At 41.8% G+C, this 25,262-nt stretch overlaps 1 protein-coding gene across 1 annotated transcript in view; it reads right to left on the bottom strand.

Annotated features, from left to right (window-relative positions):
- Window positions 1–7,915: 7,915 nt before the first annotated feature.
- Window positions 7,916–25,262, bottom strand: part of LOC109072205 (scavenger receptor cysteine-rich type 1 protein M130-like) — a gene marked incomplete at its 5' end in the record, with an annotated part of 44,679 nt that continues 27,332 nt past the window's right edge. The window contains 15 exons of the mRNA XM_042722622.1: window positions 7,916–8,085; window positions 8,257–8,319; window positions 8,650–8,712; window positions 8,847–8,912; window positions 9,271–9,336; window positions 9,548–9,607; window positions 9,750–9,845; window positions 9,944–10,156; window positions 10,278–10,592; window positions 12,691–12,762; window positions 12,874–13,176; window positions 13,305–13,622; window positions 13,699–13,873; window positions 14,347–14,429; window positions 16,710–17,024. Of these exons, the coding sequence (XP_042578556.1) occupies window positions 8,036–8,085; window positions 8,257–8,319; window positions 8,650–8,712; window positions 8,847–8,912; window positions 9,271–9,336; window positions 9,548–9,607; window positions 9,750–9,845; window positions 9,944–10,156; window positions 10,278–10,592; window positions 12,691–12,762; window positions 12,874–13,176; window positions 13,305–13,622; window positions 13,699–13,873; window positions 14,347–14,429; window positions 16,710–17,024 (2,258 nt within the window). The remainder of the gene's footprint in view (window positions 8,086–8,256; window positions 8,320–8,649; window positions 8,713–8,846; window positions 8,913–9,270; window positions 9,337–9,547; window positions 9,608–9,749; window positions 9,846–9,943; window positions 10,157–10,277; window positions 10,593–12,690; window positions 12,763–12,873; window positions 13,177–13,304; window positions 13,623–13,698; window positions 13,874–14,346; window positions 14,430–16,709; window positions 17,025–25,262) is intronic.

Here is a 25,262-nt window from a genome sequence, read left to right on the forward strand (position 1 = left end):
GTGTTCCGCGTATATTGTGCGGTATTATTAAACAATTATATTAAAAATATAACGATAATTTAAATAATAATAATATAAAATAAAAACAATCATTTTTTTCAATTTACTCCCCACCCACAATAATTTTAAGCCTTTAAAAATCGTTGTAATTCTGAGGTGGTCTTTGAAAAAAAGCTTGCTCTGCAAGGGATCCCTTATGCGCCAAAATGTTGTAAAATGTCCAGTGCTAGTGGTCAGGCATCCATATACATAAAAAGTCTGGTGTGGTAGGAGGAACTGTCCTGGTCGGCACAACCATCTATCTGTCTTCATGAACTGCCCTGAAACACAAATTAAATATAAATGATTATTTTAGAAATATAAATATAGTCACAACGCTCATTTGACCTCTGTGGTGAACATATGATCAGAAAATCTGCCAGACTGATTTTTAGTCTTCTAGGGAATCATTTCAAAGCGTAATTTAAATTGTTTTTTTTTTATTTAAAGTGCCTAATTGTCACAGACTCGCCATGAGCATCCAGGGATACACGACAAAAGGCTGTTTTTAATACAAGAACACTTCACACAAGATAAAGTTTTGAAAATCCTACATTATTGTTAATGTAGTGGACAGAATGTATTTGTATTTGCAGTACTAAAACTAACCAGTAGTGTTATCACTCACCAGTGGAGGTGTGTAGATTAGGAATCAGAAGTTAAACTCTGTTGCTGTTCCCGTCCTGAAAAGTAGAAAAAATTTCTAAAATCGTTTTTCTTTATCTGATCAAGAAAAATTACAGTTACCTGTTTTTTAGTGACCAATTTTAACAACTAAGTTAAAAAGGATCAACATAATTTTAACTGTGACTGTAACTTGGACCACCTCAAATTAACCAAACAGGGATATGTATACAATTACAAAAAAAGGAATTGAAAATATATAATCTTTATAATCCAAATAAATAATTTGAAATATTAAAACTGAAGTGAAATTTAACATTAGATTGATAAAACGATGAATAAAAAGCACATTTTATTCTTACCTTTGGCTCAGCACAGTTCTCAGATGACCGTTACTGTTTGAATTTTCAAGTAACCGCTAACGCTCCGTCCCATTGTGAAGGTCGTTCGTTGGTCCGGTATCCTCAAACGTAGAAATAATAAATTAAAGGGTGGCGGCAGTTATATCTTCAGTCTTTTGCAATAAACAGAATTATTCTTGCTACATGTGCTATTTAAATCAGAAATCAAAGGATTGCTTTGTTGTGTTTATATGTATATATATATAAAAAAAAGTTCTGCACGTTGAACAGACGTCCAAGAAAATCCTTAGCCGGACGGTCAAATTTTGAACCTCCTATCGATGTCCAGATATGAACCGGATTTGCACGTCAAGTAGACGTCCAGATACGGTCCAGACCGACCAACGCAATTTAGACTTGATCTGCACGTCGTATAGACGTCTCATGTTTGTTGGGTACAAAGTTACCGATAAACTAATACACATAAAAGTAGAATATTTAATGCAGTTCTTTGTAACTCGTCCAGCGCTGTCCATTAATGATGACATCATGATAATTTGGTGTGACCATTGTTCTCAAACACATTACAAGCTCTGAAATGTAATATTAAACTGATAAAGTGACATTTTTATCTGTAGTACAGCCCTTAAAGGATCAGGGCTGTGCCAAGTGTGTGACCGCACAGGGCCTCACGACAAATTCACGTATTTGTCGGACCGATATTACCAAAACTAGAATACAGGGTTCACACAGATAGATATTTGGTCGCGAGGCAAGTCAGTGGAAGTTCATTTTAAGTTAGAACAACTTGAACAGCAACAAACGATAACAATACAGTGAAATAATTAACAAACTACGATCATCTAGCTCTCTATAAAACATGAAAAAAATATTTCATAGCTTACTTAGTGCTGCTTTCTTAGTTGCAACGCTTGCGCGGGAATTTGTGTCAGAGTAGCTAACAATTAAAATGTGACTTTGTGAAACAGACTGTAATTAATTGTTGCTATAGTATTATCATATTAATACAAGAAAGCCTATGAATTTGGCAACAATATTTAAAAAAAAAACCATTATATTTCATACTTAAAATCTATTTTCACACTCATCTTGGGTGAGGGGGTGAGGGGGCGATGCCCTCCGCACTTTCGACTATAGACATAGCCTACGAATAAGAGTGAATGTGCATATTTTAAAATAAAATATTATTTTCAAATAGTGTGAACTTACTTCATATGAAAAGCTCAGATGCAAAAGCCTCTAAGTGCCGTTTTAAAGTTTCTTCTAAAATGAGCGTTTTTTATCAGGATCCCATGTATAAGTTCAGTAATTTCAGTTTAATGTCAAGGAATAGTTTCTTTTCTTTCCCATTACAGTAAAATAACTGAACATAAACATAGGAGCATGAGAAAATGATTTTAGACGAAAATTTTGGATGGCACTTAGAGGCTTTTGCATCTGAACTCTTCGTATATAACTTCAAACCTAGAACTTATTTTAGCATTCTTATTTACTTATTTAATTGCTTTATTATTATTATCATTAATATTATTATTATGCAGTAGATCCTTATGAGTGTGTGCGCGACCATGATTCGTGCGCAAGCATGTCAGTGAGCACGGAATAACAATCAATCTGGGGTACGTTTCCCAAAACCATAGGTGCTAACCTGTTAGCAACTTAGTTGGTTGGCCATGGGAAATTGCATTGCAACCAACAAAGTTGCTAACTTAGTTAGCAACTATGGTTTTGGGAAACGCACCCCTGATGCATGTTAAAGTTGCGTTCATTTCAAACACACACACACAAAATTGTAGAGGGCCTGCATTTCAACTTCGCACAGGGCCTCACACCCCCCTTGCGATGGCCCTGCTCGTATGTGTTTGCACTACACAAGCCATGGACGGTTAAGTCAGCTGACTCCACTGTGTGACCCTTGTAGTGTATTGAGTAGAATGCACTCAGAGTAAACTCAGGAATAAGCACTGCTTGCCACTCTAGATTAACTCAGGGTTAGATTTTGGTTGGCCAGTTAATTGTTTGTAAAAAAATAAGGAAGAAAACACAGGTGTTCACAAAGTTGTTCATTCTGATACTGCACAGTAAAAAGAAAAAGAAAGAATCGTTGTCTCTACCCCAACTCTAATTATAAATTTGTGTTAGACAAACACAACAGTTGGCGACGAGGACAAAAAAAAAAGAAGAAAAAAAAAACTGGGAGATTCAGCGCAAAATAGTAAGTGAATTAAGAAAGATGGCAGGATATATCAGAAAGATTGATGCATTTGAAAGTGCCACGGATGATTGGACTTTGTACTGTGAATGAATCGAGCAGTATTTCAAAGCTAATGACATTGATAATGGAAAACGGGTATCAGTGTTGTTGAGTGCGATAGGAGGGAAAGCTTATGCTTTGCTGAGAAGCCTCACTGCTCCCATAAAGCCTGCTGATCTTAGTTTTGACAACATTGTGAAGACAATGCAAGAGCATCTAGCGCCAAAACCACTGCTCATTGCAGAACGGTTCAGATTTCATAAACTGAATCAGAATAACGAAAATCAAACCCAATTTAATTAACCTAAATAAAAAAAACTTCACAGAACACTGTCAGTTTGGGGATGGATTAAATGACGCGCTGAGAGATCGTCTAGTCTGTGGCATTTCACAAGAGAGTATACAGAAGAGATTGCTCACGGAGGCAGATCTAACATTTAAACGTGCAGTTGAAATTGCTGTTGCCATGGAAACGGCTGCCAGAGACGCCATAGAGCTGAGATCAGGAGTGAAAATGTCTGTAAACAAGGTGACCACTGCAGGTAAACCTAAAAGAACAATGCAAAAAGATCAAATCAATGCAGATTCAAAACCGAAATGTGCAGAAAATGCAACAGAGTTGGACACATACAAAGAACATGTCGGTCGGATGTACCATACATTGAGAAAGAGAGACAGTACAAGGGAAGCATATAAAAGGAAAGATATGTACTGTTCCCTATGCGTCCATGTTGTCGCCCAAAACTCAGACAGTACAAGGTTCAGCAAAAGAAAAGTAGGAATGTCCATGTTGTCGCCCAAAACTCAGATGAAGAAAGTGACACAGGGTTGGCCAATTTAGAAATCTACAGTCTGAAAAGTGACTTAAAACAAGCAATTTGGCTTACACCTCAAGTGAATGGACAGAATATCAGAATGGAACTGGATACTGGCTCCGCTGTATCAGTGATGTCACAGTACGAGTTTGAAAAATATTTCAAAACAACTAAATTAAAGCCATCACCTGTTAAACTGAAAACATATACTGGTGAGCCCATAATCCCTCTAGGGGTGATGCCCGTGACTGTAAAGTACAATGATCAACAGAGTGAATTAGATCTGTACATAATTACGAACAGAGGGACCAGCACTTTGGGGACGTGACTGGTTGAGGAAGTTGCAGCTGGACTGGAAATCCATAAAAAGTCTGCAAGTCACAGTTCCTACATTGACGTGCACTCAATTGAAACTGTAGCTGTGTTTCAGTCGGGAATAGGAACTCTGAAGCATATAAAAGGAAAGATAACCCTGAATGAGAATGCGGTACCCAAATTTCACAAGGCGCGGCCTGTTCCCTATGCTATTCGCCAGAAAGTGGAAAATGAGCTGGATCGGTTGGAAGCTGAAGGAATACTTTCAAAGGTTGACTGGAGTCCCTGGGCAACTCCAGTTGTTCCTGTTGCCAAGAAAGATGGAACTGTTAGACTTTGCGGGCATTTTAAAGTCTCAGTCAACCCTGAACTGCAGGTAGAACAATATCCACTACCAAGAATAGAGGATATTTTTGCTACACTTGCAGGTGGACAGCTCTTCAGTAAAATGGACTTGGCGGAAGCATATTTACAGATGGAAATGGAGGAGGACTCAAAAGTGTTCTTGACTATAAACACTCTCAAGGGCTTGTATCGCTATAACAGGCTTGTTTTCAGCGTCGCCTCAGCACCGGCCTTGTGGCAAAGAGCTGTGGATCAGGTACTCCAGGGTTGTCCTGGTACCCAATGCTATCTCGATGACATCATTGTCACAGGTGATAGTGACAGTAGTCACTTGGAGAACTTAGCACAGGTTTTAAAGAAATTGGAAGAGTATGGACTGCGTGCAAGACGGGACAAGTGTGAGTTTTTCAAAAATACCATCACGTATTGTGGACACAAAATTGATGTGAATGGTCTGCACAAGTGTCACGACAAGCTAAGAGCTGTTGCAGAGGCTCCAGAACCGAAAGATGTCTCGCAATTGAGGTCCTTCTTTGGATCTGTCAATTACTACAACAGGTTTTTGCCAAATCTGGCTACTGTTCTCCATCCTCTAAATGCCCTGTTACAAGCAGGAAAGAAATGGAAGGGATAAAGCAATGCAGGCAAGCTTTTCAGGAAGCAAAGGACCTAGTGATGTCAGATACAGTTCTGACTCACTATGACCCATGCAAGCCATTAAAGTTGGCATGCGACGCCTCACCATACAGCATTGGGGCGGTGCTGTCGCATGTGATGGGTGATGGAACGGAGCTTTGCGCCCCATAGCTGTTAGGTCACGCTCCATCTCAGTGCGGCAGAGAGCAGCAACGCAAAAGGTGCGATACAGATTGATAGGGAAGCTTTGAGCCTGGTATGGGGCGTAAAACGATTCAATCAGTATCTGTATGGAAAAGATTCATTTGTCAACTTTACCTGGGTTACAGACCATCAGCCTTTGGTTTCCATCTTCAGTCCTCAGAAAGGAGTTCCACTGACAGCAGCAGCACGGATATCCTGGGAGTCCATGCAAACCACATCCTTGGTGGGTATTGTTTCTTGGAGGACAAAGATACCAGATTGAATTCAAAAGAACACACAGACATGCTAATGCTGATGGACTATCACAATTTCTTGTTTGCATATCGAAATGCAACTCATGTCACCACAAATCGAACACCTGCCATGTTGTTCATTGGTAGACCCTTACGTTCAAGGCTGGATTTGTTGAAACCTAATCTGAGGAGGACTGTACACGACAGACAGATAAAACAGTCACAAGGAGGAAAAAAAAGAGAGAGTTGTAAATAGGAGTGTGTGCTTGCTAGGAACTACAGAGGAGATCACAGATGGACACCTGCAAAGGTCAAAGAAAGAACAGGACCACTCTCATATACAGTTGAGATTGCACCAGATACTATCTGGAGACGACACATTGATCAGTTGGAAAGTGTTTCCTCAAGTGCTCCATTCACCACTACTGATACTGTTTCCAGTGGAAGTGATACAACAACACTTCAAGATGGCACTGTATCTTCCAGTGACGTGCCACAAGCACTAACTCCAACTTGTGTAGAGAAACGTTACCCTACCCGTGTCCGGAAACCACCAACCCGTCTGGATTTATAAAAAGGAACCTGGAGTGGACATTATAGTCATACAGTAGTATAAGTTTGTTCCTTTTGAAAAAAAAAATTTTTTTTGTTAAAAGAGAACTATTGTTTGTTAAGATTTTCTTATCTAGGGGGGAGGAAGTGTAGTGTATTGAGTAGAATGCACTCAGAGTAAACTCAGGAATAAGCACTGCTTGCCACACTAGATTAACTCAGGGTTAGATTTTGGTTGGCCAGTTAATTGTTTGTAAAAATAAGGAAGAAACACAGGTGTTCACAAAGTTGTTCATTGTGATACTGCACAGTAAAAAGAAAAGAAGAATTGCCATCGTTGTCTCGACTCTAATTTGTGTTAGACAAACACAACAACCCTGTCTCTCTCTCTCACACACACGATGCGCAAAACTCCCATTTGAACAGTCAATAGCAAATACGTTAATAACAAAACATACTTACAGTTGCTGATTCATAAGCGCCAGATTGTAGTAGCAAAGTCAGAATTACCTCCTCTCCAAGGTTCACGAAACGGTCGTCCATAAAATGTGTTGCTGTTCTGTTGTAAGTAATCTTAAAGATTCCTAAATGCATCTACTTTCGGAATTCCAAATAAAGTGCTCTTGCTTTCGCCTAGATACACACAGCATCTCCCTGACATAGCTGCTTCAACACTAACTGCGGTTACTGAAACCATGCCTTCTTTCTTTGCGTGAACATTTGGGCAGCATTACGCAAATACTGTATTTCCACATAGTGACGTAGAGATGTGGGGGCATATTTAAACGAGCCGTTTTAGGGGGGCGTGGCAGAGTCTTAACTTTGATAAAGAATATCTCTTTGGATTTGAGACTTTAGTCTTTGCAACTTTATAGATCTTCTTCATGCACCAAGAGCTTGTAACACTCCAAAGAGTAAGGAACTTGAAATCGCATCACATGACCCCTATAAGAAAACATCTTCATCAATTTGACAACACACGCGCTGAAAATACTCACAACATAAACAATAAAGTAACATGCTGCAAAAACAGATTGGTGCTGCAAATAGGCACAGAAATGTTTGAGGGACCCGCAAAGTGACTAACACGGCTGGGATTATATTGTATAACCATGGTATTTGTACAACTGTGGTAACAAATGGTAATCAAAGATGTTTTCTTAATTTTTTTCTTTTACTATTTCCATGTGTTTTCTGAAGTTGCAGCACGTTGAGCTCTCAGCCACCGTAACATTCTAATGTCCTTTAGCAAAATATTAACAGTGAACCATCAGTGAATGATATTTTGATATTTAATATTTTAATATTATTAAGTTGAAGATACTGTAATCCATTAATGATGGGTGGTAGCTGAATTGTTAACAATCTGAACTCAACACAATTATGTTTATACAAAGTAACTGATGTCAGAAAATGACAGGTTTTTATTCTCTCATATTTCTAAGGCTACAAAATAGAAAAGATTTGTAAAAGCATCTGGAAAAAGTCAAGCACCTTTTGAAAAGGTCATGAAAGCAAAGCATTTTTTTCTGTCAAAAATTGCAATTGTATATTTCAGTACAGAATGTAACAAAACACTGTTAGATTGGAACTGAAACTTATACAGTAAGATTGCTAAAGCTTTAAAAGGATTTGAGGCAGTCTGTGAGGTTTGAGTTAAACAGCTCCTGCCTGTTTTCCTGGATCCTCCTCCACATCATCATAGTCTGTTATTGGAAAACAAGAGAACGATTCATGTATCAATGCATACATTAAAATTCATGATAAAAAACACTACAACACGTAAACTAGCAGTAAATTTAAATTAACTTTCATAACCACAGAAATTGATAATATATTGTGATTATAAAGACTAAATGAAGTTGTTCATAACATACCAAACATGTCACTCATATATTCTCTGACATTCTTCACATCATCATACTCCTCCTGAACAGCCTCTGATATACATGTGGCTAATATTAATTACATGAACAAATAGACTATATAAGAGGTGACCAATCCTGACCCTGGAGGACCACAGTCCTGGAGAGTTTAGTTCTGACCCCAATTAAACACACCTGAACCAGCTGATCAAGGTCTTCAGAGTCACTAAAAACTTCCAGACAGGGGTGTTGGGACGAGATGGAGCTAAACTCTGCAGGACACTGACCCTCCAAGAGCAGGTTTGGACACCACTGGACTACATACTTTATTTGGCACAATAATTTGAAGAAAAATAAATAAAAAACCCTGTTCCAATCTAGAAGGGTGTAAATTTAATCCCACACCTGCTTTATCATTGGAGAACTGTTGTATGATGACGACATCATCATAGTTTTCTGGTGATTCAACTACAACAAAATAATGAAAAATGAAATGCATCCATCAAATGAACAAAATTTTGGATATTGAAACTATGCATATATACAATTAAAAATAATATACATAGTGTTAAAATGTGTAGAAATAATTATAAGAACTAAACCTGTAGCATGTCTCAGTCCAACAGTGATTACATCATCATAGTTCTCTGGTGTGATTTGTTGCTTTTCTAAATGAGTTAAAAACAGAGAGAACAGACTTTAGTCAGAAGAGAAGGGAAAGATGGGATAGAAGTACAGGGTGTTCAATGAATTGTACTATTGTTGATCAACATACTAATTGTTCAACTGGAAACACATCTTTCCAAAAAACTTTCAGTAATCAAAAACTTTTTGAAAATGATGTGATCTAGGACCTTTGTACAGTGCATGCCACTGTTAAGACTGTAAGTCTGTCCCTCACATCCTCATTTTCATCCGCATACAATATGCTATCTACCTTGACTAAGGTCTATAAACAGAAACAGATTTACCGTTCACAGGCACAAAAGGTTAAAGAAGTGAAACCCATCAGCTGAAGTCACTCACCTGTTGGGCCTTTAGTGCTGGAGAAATCATTATGGTATTCAGGTGTGGCTCTTTCTGCAGATTTTGCTTTAAAAAAAATATAAAAATGAATGAATGAATGAATAAATAAATAAATGAATAAAAACCATATCGAAATTATGTGTTGTATGGTGTATATAATTTCTGTTAAGATAACTTGCTATGGGAATATTTTTAGAAAGTTTTTAATTAATTATATATGCATTACACAACATACAGTACATAGGGTTTAGTAGCGGATGACATTATGTCCTCCAACCTGAAAGAAGCTCATCAGCATCTTCATACCCAGAATGCTGTTCTTCAGAAAGGACACTTCCTGTTATGGAGTAGAACCATCAGACAGATGTTCACAATCACAAATCTGCAATAACCCCCATTTTGATTTATTCACTCATCCCTCTGTATAAAGTGATTATCCTGTTGAAGACTACAAATCCAATACTATGACAGTTACTCACCCCTCTCAGTGAAGAGACTGTGTCTGGTAGTGGGTCTGTGCTGAATCTCCTCATAAACGGCCTCAGTCTTCATCTTGTGTCTCCTCTTAGAGAGAGCTGTGAGTGTAGACAGACAAACCTGCTGTCAGTTCACAACACATGACTGATCACACACTGAATAAGACAAAATATGACAGTCTCTGGATCTCTCCTACCTCTCCTCATCACTCTGTTCTGCTGAATCAGTATAAGCAGTGGCACTAAGAGCAGTAAGAGCACAACTCCCAGAACAATCACAAGCACCGGGGGGATGGAGAGAGACGCTGCTGGAGGAGTTTGTGGAGGAGAGACTGATGTTGAGCGCGCTGGAGGAGAAACTGGAGGAGAAGCTGATGTTGTTGTGGCAGGACTAGTGGACACTGACAAATCTGTAAAATCTGGCAAAACAGACACAAGCACGTTCAAAGCTATGAGTGTTCTGAATATACCAATATTACACACTTTAAAATGGTCTAAAAATAAATACTATTTCTCAGTGATTGCGGTGACCTGCACAGGTGAGTCCAGCGTGCTCTTTGTGGGAGCAGTCAGTGTGGTTTTTCAGGGAGAGAGGACAGTCCCACAGGTGAATCTCATTCCCTCTGCACTCGACTCTGTTCATCCACACAACACCTTCACCAGCACCAAAGACTGAATTCCCATCAGCCCTCAGTGCTGCTCCACAACCCAGCTGCCTGCAGACCACCTGAGAATCGCTAATGTCCCACTGATCATCACAGACTGAGCCCCACACAGCGTTATGATACACCTCCAGTCTCCCAGAGCACCGGCCCTCACCTCCACTCAGTCTGAGAGGAACATGATCTAAAACACACACACATCACAAAAGAGTAGATACATTAATTACCAGCAGACAGAGCTGGATAGATTACTTATGAATTGTAATCAGTTACTGATTACAGATTACATGACAAAATTTGTAGTCAGTAATATAATCTCTTAGATTACACATTTTTGGTAACGTAATCTGATTACTTTTGGATTACATTTAGATTACATTTGTGCTAACCCTTATTTGATATCATATATAATGAATTAGCCTAATCTTGTGCTATTTTGACAGATAAAAAAAAATATATATATATATATTCCAAAAAATATATTTAATTCACCAACAAGAGCCACAATATCTTCTTTTTCAAGTGCAATGTATGGAAAGTTAATACTTAAAAAAATACTAACACTAATGTACCTTGCTGTAAGTGTTTGCTAGTAACACTGAATAAAACAAAATCACATCTTATGATTTTAAAGCATATTTACTTAGAATTAAGTAAATTTAGAAAAAAGCTACATTACAAAAACAATATTGAAAAACATGAAATTAACAGCAATATCCCTGCTAGGTCAATTATTAAATTAAAAAAAAAAAAAAACGAAGTGTATATGACTGTATCAATGAAAAACATCAAACAATAGCTACATTGCAAACATAAATTCTGAAAAAGACTAAATTCACACAGCAATGACATTTCTATCCATCTCAAAACATTTTAAGTGCATAGTACTAATGAGGAAAAGACACAAAACGATGTAGTACACATGCCAGACCAGCATGTGGCACTGAAAATTCTGCCACAGAGACACACTAAGAACGGAGAAGACATGGACTATGCGCATAAACCATGCGCTCGGTATACAAACGAACATGGAACAATACATTTATTAATTTGTGTTACTGTTAATTAATAAAAAAACAATTGTTCAGTGTTTATTCATGTTTTTGTTGCTCTTTCCTGACGTAGCAGTGTTTGACTAGGGGCGAGACTTGGGCTGATGACGTCATCGTTTCAGAAAATATACGGATTTGCTGTCCACACGAAAACGCAAAGGCAGCATTTTCAAATTTATCCACTCTGGGACCCGGTTTAAAAAATATCGATTTCACTCTCCCAAAACGCCAGATCCGTGTGGACGAAACACCTATACTATACAAAATGTATGCATATACAGCGAAATGCGTCTCCGTGTGGACGAGGCCTTGAAGTGCATAAGGTAGTAACAATGAAGAAAAATCAACATTACAAAAAATATATTAAAGAACATGAAATTCCCAGCAATAACTTTGCTAGGTCAAAGATTTCCGTGGACAGCAAATTAATCCGTGGTAGGCAGATCAGTGACATTTTCCCGTGTCTTTCTTTAAAAATGGAATGATGTCAGTACATCCAGTGATTAAAGGCTGCGTTCCCCTCTATTTTCTGTTATCTTGTTGCTGATTTCTCCACACCACCACTCCGAAAAAACTCCCCCTCTCCACCGGAAAAACTTGAAGAATCAAGAACATATATAAGCGGCAGGTTTATTAGGAAAAAATATAAACGTTAAAAAAAAAGGAAATTTTAGGAGAATCAATTAATTTTGAACAACTTATTACCATTGTGTAAATAATATGTAATCATGTAATATCCATAAAAAAAGTAACTGTAGTCTGATTACGAGTATTTTAAAAAGTAGTTTACTCTAATTACAAGTACTTGAGATTTGGAATCTGATTACGTAATCCAGATTACATGTAATCCGTTACTACCCAGCTCTGCCAGCAGAGTACTGTCAGAACAGTATTGTCTGCACAGGAGTATGTGTGTGATCTTTTGTATATTCCAAGATGAAATCCTGCTGGTTTCTCATTAAAACACCATTATCTTAAGTCCCTGTTGAAAAAACCAGCATATGCTGGTTAGATATGTTTTGAAGCATTGCAGCTGGTTTAAGCTGGTCCTAAGCAACTACTTCCTACTCAGGACCAGCTCATAACCAGCTTTTAACAAGCTCATGACAAACTAAGGACCAGCTCAAACCAGCTGTCACGCTTCGAACCATACCTAACCAACCATGTTTTCAACAGGGGTTGCATTCAACATTCATAATTTTCAAGGTTGTTTCTGTTAAATGAACTTACCTGAACACTGTCTCTGATGGGGAGATGTGGAGCATGTCAGAGAGCTTCGAGGAGACTCATGGATCTCTTGTTCTGTAACAACAATTAAATTATTATTAAATGTATTCCACACATCTTCTCAAAGCACTAATAATAAAAGATAACTCCTATATTGTTTACTGATGGAAAAAGCATCTGTTTTACCTGAGCAGATGATTTTGGCCACTTCATCATCACCACAGTTATTCTGTCCCCAGAGTGAAGATGGACACTGCCATAAAGTGGAATCATGTGGTCGACATGTAACTTTATCCAGCCAGTTAGGAGCTGATTTCAGTCTTGATGTAGAATCAGACAAAACACCAGATCTTCCACAGTTCAGCTCTTGACAGATCAGACTCGCTGTGTCTCTGTCCATCTGGTTTAAACACACATTACCCCAGGATCCACTGTAGAAAACCTCCACATTCCCTTCACAGCCCTCAGTTAACCTGATCTCTTTAAACTCTGCATAAAAAAAAATTCAATTTTAAAATCACAAATTTGAAAAATGTGAACATTATGGACACTTGTATTTTGAATTGTGTAAAACTTTATACTTAATTTCAGTGTAAACAGCTTAGCAGCATGTTTACCTGAGCACACGACTCCTACATCCTCCTTGTGTTGACAGTCATGTTTTCCCCAGCCTGAAGAAGAGCAGCTCCACAGGGACGTCTCATTCCCCTCACACTCCACCTCATCCAGCCATATGGGTCCAGAACCAGCACCAAACCAGGCTGGTACCTGCTGGTTACTGAGGGCCACTCCACACTGCAGCTGTCTGCACACCACATGGGCATCTTTAATATCCCAGGAGTCATCACACACTGTCCCCCATGAGCCGCTGTGAAAAACCTCCAGCCTCCCTGCACAGTCTCCCCCAGAACCCACCAGCCTGATGGACCCACGACCTGATATTCAGAGACAGAAAAACACATTATTGATCACAAACAACTGGAGAATCTGCCCAGATGTTGTTCTTCTCACCAAGGCAGGTGATGTACAGCTGTTGTGTGGAGCTGCAGTTGAGAGTTTGTGGAGAGCTGCAGTTCCCCAGATGAGCTTCACTCCCAGAGCACTGGAAGCCCGTCACACACTCATGACTGTGTTCAGGACTGGATGAAGAGGAGCCATAGAAATTCAGCACAGAGCCACAGCCCAGCTGTCTGCAGACCACAGAGGATTCAGTGAGACTCCAGGAGTCCAGCAGAACTCTCCTCCAGACCTGATGGATGAAAACTTCCAGCTCCCCCTCACACTGTCTCTCTCCAGACAACCGCACCAGACCATCATGAAGAGCCAGAGAGGAATCTGAAATGTGTTAGAATGTAATGAAATAGTGTTTAAAAAATACATTAAAAAATTTTCAGTAACATAACGCTCTCAAAGTCAAAAAAGTTTACTAGAGCAGATGACTCCAACATCTCGTCTGTGAGAACATTCAGCGCGACTCCATGAAGAGATGGAACATTCTGAGAGTTTTGTTTCATTTCCATCACAATCAAACACATCAGCCCAGATTTCACCACTTCCCTCTCCAAACCAGTCTGATCCCACAACAGACACAGCAATCCCACAATTCAGCTGTCTACAGAGGACACTGGCAGTTCTCATATCCCAGCATGCATCACACACTGTGCCCCACACTTTGAGGAACTGAAGCTCCACTCTTCCAGAACAAGTGTCTGAGCCATTCATCAGTCTGAGATCAGTGTAACCTGAGCAAAGTAAAGAGAGTTCAGAAACAATGCATAAAACATTCTTAAGCTAAGCTGTCATTAGATTGATCACATTATAACTCAAACCTAAGACATGACCTAGTATCAATAACAAATAAAGAGATGCTGAATATTTATACTTAACCAGAGCAGATCAGTCCCACAATGTTGTCAAAGGTGCAGTTGTGTTTGAGAGATGATATTGAACAGAATGAAATATGAGACTCATTTCCTCTGCACTGAATCTCTTGTGTCAACATCTGAGTGTCTCCTTTGTCAAAAGCAGCTGCTCCCAGCACCTGTACAGGAGCCCCACAGTGCAGCTCTCTACACACAACCTCTGCATCCTGCTGGTCAAAGACAGCGTCACACACTGACATCCACGACTGATCATGAAGTATCTCTAACCTCCCAGAGCAAAGATTAGACCCATCAACAAGTCTGGAGCGTTTATGACCTGTTTATATTGCATAAAAGTGAGCATTAGGTGAGCAGGTTTTGGATGTGGCAAGTTTTACATCCAATTACATTTTCTACATATATACATTTTTAAATGTTTACTGTAGTATATAATAAAACGGTTTTTAATTGAATTTCCAAAAAATGAAAATTGTAATCTCATTGTAATTGTTATTACTTGAAAATGCTTCTTGAAGCTGGACAGTTGAGGTCACCAATGCCTTTAACTATGGATGCTGTAAATATTTCTTTAAATCATTGTCAAAAAACAGTAAAATAATCATGGAAAATCTACATTACTTTCAAGTTGCCTAATTCTTAAGTGGTAATTTTTGAATCAGATATGCAGCTAACCACATCCAAAATATATATCTTTATTTTCTTACATAATCAAGACAAAATTATCAGAAAAATGAGGAATGCTTTGAGGTTTAACTTTATTCACCTGAGCATATGACACCAGCATCATGATTATGAGTGCAGAGTGGTTTATTCCATCCTGCTGACCCACAGTTCTTCAGTGTAGACTCTGTTCCTAAACATGTTAAAGCACTCATCCAGATTGGTCCTGATCCTTGACCAAAATGGGCACGACCCGGAGCATCTACAGGTTCTCCACAGTCCAGCTCTCTACACAACACCACAACACAAATCACAGCCAATAAACTATCACATACTGTTCCCCACTGACCTCTATGAAGAACCTCCACTCTACCAGCACAAGGACTGTTACCATTTACCAGTCTCACATGCATTACATCTAAGAGAGAAAAACAGAGACGAAAATCAATCAGTCAAGAGATGTCATCATATTCATATTTTTATGAATTTTAGTTCATTCTTTGAAGCTTTGGGTAGTTATGCTACTAATTGCTCTCATATTAATCTTACCTGCACACTGAATCGTCTGGTGATCATCATGAGAGCAGCTGTGTTTCTGTGATGCTGGACACATTTGAATCTGAGACTCATTTCCTCTGCACTGAATCTCTTGTGTCCACATCTGAGTGTCTCCTTTGCCAAAAGCAGCTGCTCCCAGCACCTGTACAGGAGCCCCACAGTCCAGCTCTCTACACACAACCTCTGCATCCTGCTGGTCAAAGACAGCGTCACACACTGACATCCACGTCTGATCATGAAGTATCTCTAACCTCCCAGAGCAGCGAGAACCTCCAACCAGCCTGACTCCTGCAGAAGTGAGGGAAAATAAAATAAAAGTTCCATAACCATTGTTATCATAAAGTTATAAACCACATTTATCTAAAATAAAAAAGGCAAGACTTAATAATAAATTTGGCAATAACATTTACTGACATTATTGTACCATTCAACCAATTCAACAGATCATTATTTTATGTGCATTCAAATTGTTACAAATGTTATTAAACGATGATACATATGTATTTTTGTGAATGTACATGAACTATTGATACTATCATTGTCTTGGTCTTAGACGACACAGACAAACACTGAAGGTGTAAAGTACTTAATGCTGTTTTTGAAAGGAAAAAGGGCAAACACTTGTGATACTGGGCTTGTACAATAAAAGCTTCTGATGAAGAACTAATCATTGCATTATTTGGATTTACATTTACATTGTACTTTTATGCATTTGGCACACATTTATACACATAGAAAAAGCTACTTACAGATTCATTCAAGATTAACATTTTATCAGTTCATGCATTCCCTGAGAATTGAACAAATAACCTTGGTGCTGCCAACACTTGGTGTTAAAGAATTAATATAAATCTTTGGAACTAAAATATAAGGCATGTGGATTAACAGTAATGTAATAGGTTACATTTCAGAACAGCTCACCTGAGCAGATGACTCCAGCATCTGTATCATGATTACAGTCATATTCATAAAACTGAACTGATCCACAGTTCTTCAGTGTAGTCTCTGATCCAGTACACATCATACGATTAGTCCAGATTAGTCCTGATCCTCGTCCAAAATAAGCATCGCCCACAGCATCTACAGGTTCTCCACAGTCCAGCTCTCTACACACCACTGCAGCATCAGGCATATCCCAGCCAAAATCACACACTGTTCCCCACTGACCTCTATGAAGAACCTCCACTCTACCAGCACAGCGACTGTGACCACCAACCAACCTCACATTCACACGGTCTGTTTATTGAATACAGAAAACAAGAGAAGTAATACTTATGAACAGAGCAAACAAGACAGTAAGAAGAATCTCATAGAGAGAGAGAGAAAAAAAATCATATACAAGAGTCAGAAGATTTGACATAAGATTTCACTGAAGTAAAAGAAATCTGCTCAAACCTGCACACACCAATCCAACATCATTATCATGTGAACAGTTGTATTTGTGTGGCAGAGATGTTGGACAGAGGTGAATCTGAGATTCATTTCCTCTGCACTGAATCTCTTGTGTCCACATCTGAGCGTCTCCTTTGCCAAAAGCAGCTGCTCCCAGCACCTGTACAGGAGCCCCACAGTCCAGCTCTCTACACACAACCTCTGCATCCTGCTGGTCAAAGACAGCGTCACACACTGACATCCACATCTGATTATGAAGTATCTCTAACCTCCCAGAGCAGCGAGAACCACCAACCAGCCTGATGCCTGAAAATAACATGAGTATGAATTAACCTTTCAGAACAAAACATGCACTACTTTCTTTTCTTTCTTTCAACAAAATAAAGTTTTGAGTTTACCTGAGCAGACGACTCCTGCACTCTTGCTCTGACACACACCTTGAAAACCCCATATGACAGATCCACACTTTTTCAGTGTGGACTCAGATCCAGCACACATTGCATTATTCATCCAGTTTGGTCCTGATCCGAGTCCAACCTGAGCATCACTCAGAGCATCTACAGGTTCTCCACAGTCCAGCTCTCTACACACCACTACAGCAGCAGCCAAATCCCAACCATCATCACACACTGTTCCCCACTGACCTCTATGAAGAACCTCCACTGTCCCACTGCAGGGACTGTTTCCATTAACCAACCGCACATTTATTATTTCTGTACACATTAAGTAGAAAAAATGAGAAGAGATCTATCAAAATTAAATAAATCTTTGTGTTGAAACAGTCAACACATACCTGCACACACCAGTCCAACATTACTGTCATGAGAACAGTTGTATTCATGTGATAGTGATGTTGGACAGAGGTGAATCTGAGACTCATTTCCTCTGCATTGAATCTCTTGGGTCCACATCTGAGCGTCTCCTTTGTCAAAAGAAGCTGCTCCCAGAACATGTACAGGAGCCCCACAGTCCAGCTCTCTACACACAACCTCTGCATCCTGCTGGTCAAAGACAGCGTCACACACTGACATCCATGTCTGATCATGAAGTATCTCTAACCTCCCAGAGCAGTGAGAACCTCCAACCAGCCTGACTTCTGAAATAACATAAATAATTATAGTTCTGTCAGGACCACTATTGTCAAAATGACAATTAGCATACAGTTTGGGTTTGAGGCATGGTTCTGTTCTGGTATAAACTCCCTGCCCATCCATGCAGCCTGTCATAAATGAGCAGGGAGAGCTGCAATAAACATGCTAGAATAAACAGTTGTAAGGGAACAGGTCAATTTAGTTCAAAGGGAATCATTTAAGATTTTAAAGGGAATTTGAACAGAATCACTGTTTCACGGCTGATCACTGAAACGGCCAGCGATTCACTGAACGAGCCGTTTAACATCAAATCTGCGCTGGATATTAATATCCAAAGTATAGTGAAAACACTATTAATTAGCACAGTAACAAGATCGCCAGTTTAAGACATTAACTTGTAAGCACAAAACACAAGATACTTCTCTTTTCAATATGAATAAGGCTTTATTAGATAAATCTACGACATATAAACTAATCTAACACATAAGCACACGCACTCACATTCACACAAGTTGCAAGAGGATAGAAAGTTAAGAAAGAATGGGTTTAAGAGAATGAAAATGTGGAATCCCAAGTTTACAGCAATACGTGAAATTGCATAGACATGAACAACCATCAGTCACTTAATTAACCCTCGCATTGAGTTCCTCAATGAGGTTAAAATTATATTAGATGCACCAGTACAGATCGGAGTCTGGAGGTATGTTACTTGCGTTGCCTGTGTAACTGGGGTTCCCTTTGTTGTCGCTGAAAAGGGGGTTTCCCGAGGTTGCTGATTGGCTGGAAGTTCAGAAGTCGTTGAAGTGACGTCTTGGGAAGCCCGTGGTTGGGCGTTGGCTGGCGATGCGGAGTTGTGGGCTGGTTTAAGTTGAACGGGCACTCGAGGTCAGACTCGGAGACACGGCGTTACAAAACTTAACTCAGAACACAAAACTCTCAACGGAAAAGGAAAGAAACTAAAGTAAAAGAATAGAAGTAAAGTTTGACGAGACTAGGTGGTGTTTCTTCGCATCGTGGCTAAGTAGCAGCAGGCGTGCAGGCCGAAGCAGGCTGGAACCGCGCTTGAAGAATGCTAAACGTAATGACAAAAAGCATGGCTAAAAGCAAAAACTACAAGCAAAAGCTAAAAGCAAAATTTGATGGTTTCCTGAGTATTTAAACTGGCCTTTTGGTCACACCTCAAATGTTGTCTTGACCAATTAGATATTGTCTTTGCTCTGGGTGTTGCGATGTTTGTCCTACCCATTCATAAATCATATGTTATCTTATCAATCACGTGGTCCGAATTTTCCCGCTCTTGCAGAGTATAATTTTGGACATGATTCCTATGATAAGAATATGATACATTTGACAAATAACTGATGGTCAGAAACGTTTCAAGCAAGAAGATTCAAACACACACATACTAAACATGAATATGAATACTTAAGCTATTCAACAGTTATTAAAAAGACATACACAATAAGTGATTAGAAACATGATAGTCAAATGTGTGGGTTTCATAAATGATAGGGAGTTAAGCAATGGACTGATATTCCTTTAGAAGTCTTTTTGTGTTCATCTGTACAAGACAGTTTCTCTGCTTTTCTTTGACATAAGGATGTTCTGTGGAAACCAGAGGTTAAAAGGTCCCCTTAGGAATTTCAGTCTGGTTCTGCTAGGTGGGAGAAGTCAATCCAACGATCTTGTTTACTCTCATGAGTTTACATGTGATGGTCAGGCTGTGCATCTCTTTGACCAGCAATCTTGATCCCTCTCCCCAAATTTGACAATCTTTTCTCTGAATTGAAATTGTCAATAATTGTTCTAATGGTGTTAATGTTGAAAGCTGATCTCTGAAAGAGTTGGTTGGTTATCTTGCTTCAGACTTTGTTGCTAGGAGTTGATTTACAACATCCCGTTGCCTTTCTGTGGAATTCGGCTCCTCATGTTTCAACCATGCTCACAATAAAATCTTTAATTTGTCTGGTTCGGGTCTGATACTCTACACAGTACAGAACCAAATGTAGCAGATTTCACTAATGCTCTTAAAAATATTGTAATACAACAACCAGTGCTGTCAAAATTAGTGTTAACGCATGCAATTAATTTTTCCAGTTTAACTCTGTTTAAAATATTTAATGCAGTTAACACAGGGGCAAAGCCACCTCACTCACAACTGCTGCTTCTGTCTTTTTTCTTGAATTGTGTTTATTTAGATGCAGAACATCTTTACAACAACATGAAACAGGAGACTTTTCAGGTGCAGTGTTGCCAACTTAGCAATTTTTTTGCTAAATTTAGCAACTTCTCACACAATCCTAGCAACTTTTTCTTCCAAAATCACCTAGCAACAAATTTAGCTATTTTTTAAATTTATCTGGCAACTTTTAGCAACTTTTGATAAGTGACTCAAACTATAAAAAGGCACACATTTTCCATCTAAATTACACAAGAGGAAACCAAGGATGCCTAGTAGTACATACATCACATGAATTAAGTTAGCTGCTGTTTGCAATTGTTCAATTTAATAATAATAATTATTCATTTATGATACACCTTGTTAGTAGCTTGTACATGCAACTGTTGATCTATTAGTACACAGTAAGAAAAATATCTAGAAAAATGGAAAAGGTACTAGTAATTTTCCAGGACATTATCTTTTACACATTATTCATTATCCATTGTAACCCTGTAACCTGACCACACAAAATACAGTGAGTAATTTAAAATGCAGGTTAAAAAAAACCCTGTAAAAATCCTTAATATTAACATAGTAGATTGTGTCCTATTTTTAGAGACTTTTCTTAGAGTGTAGCATTCTAACTAACGTCTAGGTTACGTATGTAACCCTCATTCCCTGAAGGAGGGAACTGAGACGTTACGTCAGAAAGAGACTGACGAATGGGGTCTCGCCCAATCACCTTCGAGTGGTAACAAAACGAGCCAATGGTACACAATGTTCCTTGGTCTGGGGGATTTGTATCGAGAGCTCCGCCCCGCTGTGTGGGTATATAAGGAGCAGTGCAAGCAACTCGCATTCAAGTCCCAGTGACCCGGCCGATCAGCGCTTGCAAGTTCACCACCTTATCTCTAAAAGGAGTGGCGGGAACTTTGGGCACGTATCCAGGTCGGGGTCTCAAGATAACGTGAGAGTTTGCCGGCCCGAATTCCAGGCACGCTTCGTCAACTGAAAATGCCTGCAGGTCCCCGACCCTCTTAACCGAAGCCAAAGCCGTCAGGAGCGCAGTCTTCAATGATAAAAACTTTAGCTCTACTGAGAGCAAGGGTTCGAAGTGAGCCCTCTGCAGTGCTGATAGAACAACTGCGAGGTCCCAAGAGGGTACTTGATGAGAGCGAGGCGGATTGAGCCTGCTGCCCCCTCTCAAGAACCTGATGACCAGATCATGCTTCCCAAGAGACTTACCATCAACAGGGTCATGTTGAGCCGAAATGGCGGCCACATAGACCTTCAGGGTGGAAGGAGACAGCCTTCGTTCCAACCCTTCCTGAAGAAAGGAAAGCACTGACTTGATCGGGCACCTCCAGGGGTCTTCACGACATGAAGAACACCAGGTGATGAAGTGTTTCCACTTCAAAGCCTACCGTCTACCGTCTGGTAGACAAGGCACTAGCCAAGGTGATGGTAGCTACCACCTGAGGTGGCAAGGTACCTAAACCTTCTGTGACTCGTCCAGAACCCACACATGTAGATTCCAAAGATCCGGACGCGGGTGCCAGAGGATGCCCCGTCTCTGAGAAAGAAGGTCTTTCCTCAGAGGAATTGGCCAGGGAGGGGCTGTCGTGAGGAGTACACGTTCGGGGAACCAAGTCCGGCCGGGCCAAAAAGGCGCAACCATGAGGACCTGCTCCTCGTCCTCCCTGATCTTGCACAACGTCTGTGCAAGAAGACTCACTGAGGGAAACACATACTTGCGCAGGCCCAGCGGCCAGCTGTGCGCCAGAGCGTCCGTGCAAAGGGTGCCCTCGGTCATGGAGTAAAACAACTGGCAGTGGGAATTTTCTGGAGAGGCAAACAGGTCTACCTGAGTGTCTCCGAAGCATTCCCAAATCAGCTGAACTGACTGGGGGTGGAGTCTCCATTCCCCGGGGCGAGACTGCTGACGTGAAAGCTCGTCGGCTGCACGATTGAGCCTGCCCAGAATGTGAATGGCACGAAGTGACCTGATGCTTCTGACTCCTCAAGAGGAGATGGCGAGCGAGTTGCGACATGCGGCGGGAGCGAAGACCGCCCTGACGGTTGATGTACGCTACGGTCGCAGTGTTGTCCGTACGGACCAGAACGTGCTTATCCTTCAGCAGGGCCCTGAAGTGGTGCAGAGCAAGCTGTACTGCTAGCAACTTGAGGCAATTGATGGCCACTGAAGTCGCGGTGTGCTGTCCAGGAACCTGACACAGCATGCCCGTTGCACATGGCACCCCAGCCCATGGCAGAGGCATCTGTTGACACCACAACATGCCTGGACACTGGTTCTAGGGGAACGCCAGCACGTAGAAAGGAGAGGTCCAACCACAGGGTAAAGGTTCGGAGGCAGGCTGGAGTGACGGTCACTCGGAGCGTGCCCTGTTGCCATGCCCATCTCGGGACTCGGTTGTGAAGCCAGTGCTGAAGCGGTCTCATATGGAGCAACCCGAGTGGTATTACTGCCACTGCGGATGCCATATGCCCCAGGAGCCTCTGAAACAGTTTCAGTGGAACCGCTCTCTTGCCCTCGAATTGACTCAGGCAATTCAGCAGTGACTGCGCGCACTCGTTCGTAAGCTGCGCGAACATGGCGACCGAGCCTATTTCCATACTGAGAAAAGAGATCCTCTGCACAGGGGAGAGTTTGCTCTTTTCCCAGTTGACCTGAAGACCCAGACGGACGAGGTGTCTGAGCACCAGATCCCTGCGCTTGCACAACCTTGCTCGAGAGTGAGCTAAATCAGCCAGTCGTTGAGGTAGTTGAGGATACGGACATCTTGTTCCCTGAGAGGAGCCAGGGCTCCCTCTGCGACTTTGGTAAAGACACGGGGAGACAGGGCCAACCCGAATGGGAGAACCTTGTACTGATATGCCTGCCCCTCGAAAGCAAATTGAAGAAACGGTCTGTGTCAAGGAAGAATGGAGACATGAAAGTACGCGTCCTTCAGGTCGATTGCTGCAAACCAATCCAATGGACGAATGCATTCGAAAATGCGCTTGGGCATTAGCATCTTGAACAGAAGTCTGTTAAGAGCTCGGTTCAAGGCACGCAAGTCCAGGATCGGCCGTAACCCACCTGTTTTCTTGGGTACTATGAAGTAGGAGCTGTAAAAGCCGGACTTCATGTCGGCTGGGGGGACCGGCTCTATCGTGCCCTTTGCCAGCAGGGTTGCGACCTCCGCAGGCATGACAGGAGCATCCTTGCCCACCATTGTTGCGCGAACACCCCGAAACTTTGGGGACGCCGGGCGAACTGAATCACGTAGCCGAGCCTGATCATTCGGATGAGCCAGCAGGACAACCTGGGGAGCTCTAGCCAGGCTCCCAGAAACGGATCCAGCGGGGTCAAGGGAACTACAGGCGTACCCACAGTGGGGCAGCGAATTGAAACAAAAACACCCCGCATCTCATCTGATTCAGAGTGGCAAAGAGGGCATGAGAAGGCAATGCATTCTCGAGCCAGCTCTGCATGGAAACTGGCAAGGGGAGAGGGGAACGAGAGCGGCGAGGAAGCACGTCGCCAACTGTCGTCCGCGGCCTCTTGGAACCCGGAGGTAGAGGAAACACAGAGGGGCTAGTGGCGGAACAAAAAGAAAACGAGAACAAAGATTTCTCTCCCAGCCCTCCTCCGGGGGAAGGAGTGGTCCTGCTACCATCTCCTGATGAGCTGACATCCCCAACTCCGGGTCGCCCATCTCAGGAACGCCGCTTGGCCTGACGCTTGGCAGGTTTAGGGGAAGAGACAGGTTGCGCTGCCCTTCTGCGTCCATCTCCTTGCTGCGGCCGGAGTGAAGGCTGCTGCTGTGGCCGAACGGGAGTGGAGGAGACCACAGGGGGGCACCCTCGATGACGAGCAGCCTGAGGTGGCTGCACCAGCAGCAGTGTGGAGACAGCAGCGGGCCGCCGGGGCAGGATGTGTTTGATGGCCTCAGACTGCTTCTGGGCGGCAGAGAACTGCTGGGCAAAATTCTCCACCGCGTCACCAAAGAATCCAGCCTGGGAGACCGGGGAGTTGAGGAGCTGAGTCCGATCAGACTCCCTCATGTCTGCCAGGTTTAGCCATAGGTGGCGCTCCTGGACCACCAAGGTGGACATCACCTGACCCAAGGAGCACGCAGTAACCTTCGTCACCCAGAGAGCAAGGTCGGTAGCAGTGCACGCCTCCTGCAAAACCCCTGGGTCAGCACTGCCCCCGTGCAGCTCTTTGAGCACCTTGGCTTGGTAGACCTGAAGGGTGGCCATGGCGTGCAGGGCAGAAGCGGCCTGCCCCGCAGCTCTGTAAGCCTTGACCACAAGCGTGGATGAGAACTTACAGGCCTTGGAGGGAAGCTTGGGACCGCCACACCATGCGGAAGTGCTCTGAGGACATAGTTGCATCACAACAGAGCGCTCCACCTGGGGGAATCCCAGCATACCCCTTGGCCGCTGCGCCATTAAGGGCAGTAAAGGCAGAGGAAGCACCAGAACCGTTTCGGGCAGTTAAAGGTGCCTTCCATGAACTGGTCACTTCCTGGTGCACTTCTGGGAAGAAATGAACCAGCGGGGGGTGCTGGCGATCAGCACGAGCAGCCCCCAGGAACCAATCATCCAGCCTCGAGCGCTCGGGACAGGGTGGAGGATTCCACTCAAGCCCGATGCTCTCAGCCGCCTGGGAAAGCACGGCCGTCACCTTGGGATCAGACTCGGGCAACGCTGGCACTCCCGAGGGAGGCAACGCAGCCGAATCCTCATCTCCAGAGGACTCAAGCCTGCCTTGTGATGCAGCAATTGACATTAGGTCTTCCTCCTGAGCCCCGAATGAGATGT

The sequence above is a fragment of the Cyprinus carpio genome, chromosome B4 (assembly GCF_018340385.1).
Source record: "Cyprinus carpio isolate SPL01 chromosome B4, ASM1834038v1, whole genome shotgun sequence".
NCBI lineage: Eukaryota > Metazoa > Chordata > Actinopteri > Cypriniformes > Cyprinidae > Cyprinus > Cyprinus carpio.